Source organism: Penaeus vannamei, chromosome 4 (assembly GCF_042767895.1).
Source record: "Penaeus vannamei isolate JL-2024 chromosome 4, ASM4276789v1, whole genome shotgun sequence".
In the NCBI taxonomy this organism is placed as follows: domain Eukaryota; kingdom Metazoa; phylum Arthropoda; class Malacostraca; order Decapoda; family Penaeidae; genus Penaeus; species Penaeus vannamei.
Genome location: NC_091552.1, coordinates 51,148,167 through 51,155,666, shown reverse-complemented (window position 1 = coordinate 51,155,666; position 7,500 = coordinate 51,148,167). Strand labels below are relative to the sequence as shown.

The following is a 7,500-nucleotide window of genomic DNA, read 5'->3' as shown; positions in this document are numbered from 1 at the left end:
GGAGGCTGTGGTTGGGGGTGTGGGCAGGGAGTAGGCGGGGGGGGGGAGTGGGCAGGGGGAGGAGGCCAGTGGTTGGGGGTGTGAGTGGGAAAGGGGGGATGTTACTCTTAGTGCTCTGTATAGGACGCTAGAGTGTGTATGCATGTATTGATATGTTTATAAATGCCTTTTTGCATATTTACACAAGCATATATCAACACACACACACACACACACACACACACACACACACACACACACACACACACACACACACACACACACACACACACACACACACACACACACACACACTCACACGTGTAAATCCAATGTTCATATGCGCCAACAAGAGGTTAAAATCTCGTGTTTGAGATGAAGAGAGGAAATACTATTTTATTCGTGATAAGAAGGCAGCAAGTGTGGACGAGGGGAAGGGGGGAGGAGAGGAAGGGAGGAGGTAAGGGGAAGAGGGGAAGAGGGAAGTGGAAGTGGGGAAGAAATAAGGGGAGAAGAGGAAGAACTAAGTGGAAGAGGGGGAGAAATAAGGAGAGAAGGGAAGGAGGGGAAGAAATATGGGGGGAAGGGGAGAGGGAAGGGAAGTGGAAGTGGGAAGAAATAAGGGGAAGGGGAGGAGGGGAAGAGGGAAGTGGAAGAGGGGGAGAAATAAGGGGAGGAGAGGAAGAGGGATAAATATGGGGAGAAGGAAAGGAAGGGAAGAGGTAAGTGGAAGGGGGAAGAAATGTAAGGGAGAAGGGGAGGAGGGGAAGAGGAGGGAGAGGAGAGAAGAATCCGAAAGTTGGAAAGAGAAATGGCAAGGACGTCGTTAATATAATTGATAATACTATGAAATTTATTTTTGTATATGTTTATATCTACCATCATCATTATTATTATTATTTTAAAACTCGTCGAGGATTTTCTCCGTAGAAGGGGGGGGGGAAGCTATTTCAACGATCCTCCTTTTTTATTTTTTATTTATTTATTTATTCATTTTTTTAGAGGAGAATTCCATGAATAATCTCAGAACAAAATAGAAATCCCTTTTGTTTTATTTTTTTTTTCGACGTTCAAGTGAAAAGACCTCCCCCCTCCCCCTCCCCCCCCAAAAAAAAAGAAGGTAAAAGAGGAAGGAAGAAAGAGAAAAAAATAGACGAAAGAGTAAAGAAGAGAGAGAATCGGAATATTTTTCTTCCTTCAGTTCCGAAGACAGACAGTTCCGGGAAGGAAGGAGGAACTGCCGCGTTAAGGGAAGGCGATAAAGAAGGAGGAGGAGGAGGAGGAATGGGAGAAGGGAAAGGAGAAGGTGAAAGAGAAGGAGGAGGAAAAAAGGAGGAGGATGGTGAGAATGAGAAGGAGAGAGAGAGAGAGAGAAGGAGGAGGAGGAAGAGAAAGATATGGAAAGGGTGAAGGAGAAGAAAAGAAAAAAAGAAGAAAAAAAAGTAGCAGAAGAAGAAAAAGAAAGAAAAAAGAAGTAGTAGCAGTAGTGGGAAAAGGAGAAGGAGAGAGAGAAAAAAGAAAACAAGAAGGAAAAGGAAATAGACAAGGAGGAAGAGAAGGAGAAGTTCTTGACAGGAAGGAAGTTGAGGCCAACTGATGAAGTCTCTGCCGCGCCCTGACCGCCATTGCGAAGGGGAGGGGGAGAAGGGGGAAGTCGATCGAGGAGGTGGAGGTGGATGGTGGGGGAGGGGGGGAAAGGGATGGAAAGGAGGGTGTGGAGGTGGATGGAGGGGCAGGGAGGTGGAGGTTGAGGGATGGGGGGTGGAGGGTGGAAGGGAATGGATGGGGGAGGAGATGGAGGTGGATGGAGAGGGAAGGAGGGTGGAGATAGAAAGAGGGTGGAGGTGGGTGGATGGAGGGGGACGTGGGTGGAAGGTGGAGGGGGATGGATGGGGGTGGAGATACATGGAGAGGGGAGGGGATAGAGGTGTGGGGGGGAAGGAAGTGGATGAGGGAGACGGAAGTAGAAGGTGGAGATAGGGTGTGGATGGAGAATGAGGATGGAAAAAAAAAAAAATATATATATATATATGTTTGGGTGAAAATTCTAGAGAGCAAGGCATAAGACAAAAAAAAAAAGACCTCAAAAAGGAAAAAAAAAAAAAGAATAGAAAAAAGGAATAAACAGAAAGTCATCGAGAGAAGAGCACAAAAAGGAGTCTCTGAGAGTTTGAGAAAGTCCAGGAGAGGAGGAAAGGTTTGAGGACTTTGGGAAGATTTCGCGAGAGAATCCTGGCGAGGGAGGGAGGAGAGGGAGAGGGAGAGGGAGAGGGAGAGAGGGAGAGAGTGAGAGGGAGGGAGGGAGAGGGAGGGAGGGAGGGAGAGGGAGAGAGGGAGGGAGAGAGGGAGAGCAAGAGAGGAGAGGGAGGGAGGGAGAGGGAGAGGGAGGGAGGGAGGAAGGAGGATGGAGAGGGGAGAGGAGAGGGAGGAAGGAGAAAGAGAGGAGAGGGAGAGGAAGAGGGAGAGGAAAAGAGAGGGACGTGGGGGAGAGGGAAGAAGAAGAGGTGGAAAGAGAGGGAGAGGAAGAGAGGGAGGAAGGAGAAAGAGAGGGAGAGGGAGAGGAAGAGGAGGAGAGGGAGAGTGGTGAGGGAGGGAGTAAGGAAAGGGAGAGGGTGAGAGAGAGAGGTGTGGGAGGGAGGAAGAAGAGGGAGGAGGAGGGGTAAGGAGGGAGAGAGAAAGAGAGAGAGAGAGAGAGAAGGGATGAAAAAAGGAAAACTTTGCATCGTTTACGTCCGTTTCTTATCGTCCTCCTCGTTCTCTTTTTTCCTTCGTTCTCGCCTTTGCACTTTCTCCATCTCCATTACACGTTTTCTTCCACCGTTCATATTTCCTCTATTTTTTCCCCTCCTCTTCCTCTTCTCCTTGCCTCCTGGTTTATTCCCCTTCCTCCTCCTCCTCCTCCTCTCCCTTCCTCTCTCTCTCTCCCTTTCTTTCGCCACTCCCAATCTGTCTTACTTTGCGTCCATATTTCTCGAATACTTCCCTTCCTCCTCGACTCGCCGGTCCGTGTTTTTCCCTCCTCGGCGCTGCACGAGTTGCGAATCCCGGCCGCTTTTGCCCTGCGCTGCCTCGGGCGGGGGGGCGGGGGGGGGGGGGGGGCTGGCGCTGTGTTTCTCTGCGGACGAACTGGGCCACGCGGTAGTACAGGGAGGTACTGCACACACACACGCACGCACGCACACACGCACCCAGCCATGCACACGCACACGCTCACGCACATACGCACACACGCACACGCACATACACGCACACACACACACACACACACAAAGACAAACACAAAGACAAACACAAACTCACACACAAACTCACACACACACACACACACACACACACACACACACACACACACACACACACACACACACACACACACACACACACACACACACACACACACACACACACACAAACACACAGTATGAAAACTACAGTATAATGAAGATGCTAATGACAAATTCACTAATGATAATGTTGCTGTTACTAAATGTATTAATATGACCATTACGGCCGCTGTATTAGCATTATAACGCATATTTATTGCAGTCTTATTCAGATAGTCACCAAGAGCAATAAACAGCATTTTTAAACAAAAGAACACGATGTAAACACTAAAACCAATCTTCCCATTAAACAAATAAACAAAAAGATAATGCAAAAATAGATGAATAATTAAAGAAAAGAAAAATTGAAAACGAACCCAAGCAAACAAAGAAAAACAAAGATAAAACAAAAAGGAATAAACAGATAACGAGAAGGAAATAAATATAAGGAACCAAGGAAAACAAAGAAAAGGGAAGAGAGAAAGCGAAAAGGACAGATGGCAGGGAACAAATATATCACGTGTCACAGCCAGTGGGGTCGCGATCAGCTGGTCGATCAGCTGACCGATCAGCTGGCCGCACAAACACCGCCGGGACAATTGAAGGGGTTGCCGCGCCCCCTTTTCTCTCCTCTTTATTCAATTTTCCTTCGGGTGGAAGAAAGTTTCTTAGGGAGTTGATTGAGGAGTTGGGGAGGGCGGAAGATGGGGAGGGAGGGGAGGAGGGTGAGAGGGAAAGAAGGAGGGTGAGAGGGAAGGAAGGAAGGATGGATGGATGGATGGATGGATGGATGGATGGATGGAGGGAGGGAGGGAGGGAGGGAGGGGAGGAGGGAGGGAGGGGGAAGGAAGGAAGGAAAAAAGGGAAGGAAGGAAGGAAGGAGGGAGGAAGGAGGGAGGGAAGGAGGGAGGAGGGAGGGAGGGAGGGAGGGAGGAAGGAAAGGAGGAAGGAAAGGAGGGAGGAGTGCGGGAGGGAGGAGGAGAGGAAGGAAGAAAGGTAGGAAAGAAGGAAGGAAGGAAGGAAGGAAAGGAAGGAGGAGGGAGGGGAAGGGAAGGAGGAGGGAAGGAGGGAGGGAGGAGAGGAAGGGAGGGAGGGAGGAAAGGAGGGAGGGAGGGAGGGAGGGAGGGAGGGAGGGAGGGAGGGAGGGATGGAGGAAGGAAGGAAGGAAGGAAGGAAGGAAGGAAGGAAGGAAGGAATGAATGAATGAAGGAAGGAAGGAAGGAAGGAAGGAAGGAAGGAAGGAAGGAGAGGAGAGTAGAAAGAATAAGCAAAGTTTGAATAAAGGCGGTAAAAACAGATAAGGTGGAAGAATTAAGTATGAAACCAAACGAAACAAAACGCACTTGATAACCACAAACAGACTACAGCACAGCTCCCTTAAAAGGACCCCCAGCCACCAAGCAACCACAACCACAACCACAACCAGCTGCAAACGACAACGCTCGCACAGAGTTACAGAAACAGACGCTTTTTTTTCCTCTCCGACAGAAATCGGATTTTGTCTAAGTGCTTTCTCAGCCCCGCTAATGGTAGTTAAGGCTTGTTTGGGGTTTGAGAGCTGTACTTGCTGTTTGGGGTTTTGACAGGTTGTTTACGGAATCTGTTTTTACTTATGGTTATTACTGGTGTGATGTGAACTATATTAGCATTGTTATTATCATTGACACATTATTTAAAGATCATCAATATATCTTTTTTAATCCTCCATCTTTTCATCGTCGTCCTTCCCTCCCCATCCCCCTCTTCCTCCTCCTCCTATTCCTCCTACTCTACCTCTTCTTCCTTCTCCTCCTCCTCCTCCTCCTCCTCCCTTTCTTCTTCCCCTCCCAATCCCATCCCTTCCCACCCCCTCCCTTCCCCTCCCTTTCCCCCCTCCTCCCTCCCCCCACAATTCCAGATAACTAACCCCTTTCCCTCCCGCCCCTTCCCTCAGGAATGAGACGAGCTTCGTGGGGCTGCAGCTGCTCGACCCGGAGCACAAGAAGACCAAGGAGGCCGTGTTCGACCGGAAGTACATCCTGAGGGCCGACATGTCCAGACCCGACAGTAAGTAGGGGGCCAAAGGGAGAGGGGGTAGGGGAGGGGTTGGGGGTGTGTGTGGGCTGATGGTGGGGGTTGGGATGGGGTGAGGCGTGGGGGGATGGAGAATGGGGATGGGGAGGAGTAAGGACGAGGAATAAAGGGTTGGGGGTGGGGTGGGTGAGGGTTGGCTGATGATGGGAGTTGGGACGGGAGTGAGGGCGTGGGGGGAGGGTAAGGACGAGGGGATAAAGGGTTGAGGTAAGGGGTGGAGTGAGGGTTGGCTGATGGTGGGGGTTGGGATGGGGTGAGGGGGTGGGGGGATGGGAGAGGGGGTTCAGGGTGGGGTGGGAAAGAGGGGCTGGGGTGAGGAGGGTTAAAGATCCAGGAAATATAGGGTTGGGAGGGGGTGGAGTAGGGGTGAGGATTGGATAGGAAGAGAGGGTGAGGGGATAGAGTAAGGAGGGAAGGGAGTGGGGGTGAAAGGATGGGATGGTAGGGGTAAGGGTGAGGGTGGGAGGAGGTGACGAAAGGGGGGAAAGAGGGCGGCAAGTGAGGATTGGGTGAATGTAGGGAGACAGGGTCAGGGTAAAGGGAGGAGGGGAGAGGCTGGGTAAGGGGTGAGGGTGAATGGAAAAAGAGGATAAAGACAGATAAGAAGAAATAAGAAGTGAGAGTGGATGAATGAAGGTAGATGGGGAGAGGGATAGCAGGGAAGGGGTGGAGAGATAGGGAAGGAGAGGAGGAGGGGGAGGAACTACATTTTTTGTTCTTTTTTTTAGCGTGTGTGTAGAAGTGTGTGTGTGTGTATGTGTGTGTGTGTGTGTGTGTATGTGTGTGTGTGTGTGTGTGTGTGTGTGTGTGCGTGTGTGTGTGCGTGTATGTGTATGTGTATGTGTATGTGTATGTGTATGTATGTGTGTGTGTGCGTGCATGTATGTAATAGCTTGTGCACACGAGGAGATAACCGGAAATGGAAACGCGACTTGGGTTTGAAACTCTATTTAGGATGCAAAAAGAGAAGAGAAAACGTTTGATAAAAAGGCCAAACGCGAAAAGGGAATAAAACCAGAAGAAAGAAATGTGTGAATAAAGAATGACAGAGAGAGGGGGAGGGAGAGGGGGAGGGAGAAGGGGAGGGAGAGGGGAGGGAGAGGGGGGGGAGAAGGAGGAGAGAGGAGAAGGAGGGAGAGGAGAAGGGGGAGGGAGGGGGAGGGAGAGGGGGAGGGAGAGGGAGAAGGAGGGAGAGGGAGAGAGGAGGGAGGGAGAGGGGGAGGGAGAAGGAGAGAAGGAGAAGGAGAAGGAGAAGGAGAAGGAGAAGGAGAGGGAGAGGAGAAGGAGAGGGAGGAGGGAGAGGGAGAGAGGGAGGAAGAGAGAGGGAGAGGGAGAAGGAGAAGGAGAAGGAGAAGGAGAGGGAGAAGGAGAAGGAGAAGGAGAGGGAGAAGGAGAAGGAGAAGGAGAGGGAGGAGGAGAAGGAGAGGGAGAAAGAGAAGGAGAAGGAGAGGGAGGAGGAGAAGGAGAGGGAGAAAGAGAAAGAGAAGAAGGAGAAGGAGAGGGAGGAGAAGGAGAGGGAGAAGGAGATGGAGAGGGAGAGGAGAAGAGAAGTGAAAGGGAGAAGGAGAAGAGAAGGAGAGGGAGAAGGAGAGCAGAGAGAGGGACAGGGACAGGGAGAGGGAGAGGGAGAGAGAAGGAGAAGGAGAAGGAGAAGGAGAAGGGGAGGGAGGGAGAAGGAGAGGGAGAAGGAGAAGGAGAAGGAGAAGGAGAGGGAGAGGGAGAGAGAGAGAGAGAGAGAGAGAGAGAGAGAGAGAGAGAGAGAGAGAGAGAGAGAGAAAAGAAAAAGCGAGAAAGAAAGAAAGAGAAAGACAAATAGAGGAAGAGTGAGAGAAGAAAAAAATAAAAATGGAAATAGATTAGAAGCGAAAATAGAATCATTAGAATAACAAAAATATATAAACATGAACCGCCCAGGTCTGCCTCTCTCGCCTCTCCTTCAAATCGAATTGTCTGCCTCTTCTCTCCCTTCTCTTCCTCCCTCCCTTCCTCCTCCTATCCTTCTCTCCCTCCCTCCCTTCCTCCTTCTATCCTTCTCTCCCTCCTTCCCTACTTCTGTCCTTCTCTCTCTCCCTCCCTCCTTTCTTTATTCTATCATACTCTCCCTCCCTTCCTCCTTTTATCCTTC

At 50.3% G+C, this 7,500-nt stretch overlaps 1 protein-coding gene across 1 annotated transcript in view; it reads left to right on the top strand.

The window, feature by feature from the left end:
- Positions 1 to 7,500, top strand: part of LOC113821598 (uncharacterized) — a 335,929-nt gene that overhangs the window by 300,419 nt on the left and 28,010 nt on the right. The window contains exon 5 of the mRNA XM_070121204.1: positions 5,236 to 5,348. Within this exon, the coding sequence (XP_069977305.1) occupies positions 5,236 to 5,348 (113 nt within the window). The remainder of the gene's footprint in view (positions 1 to 5,235; positions 5,349 to 7,500) is intronic.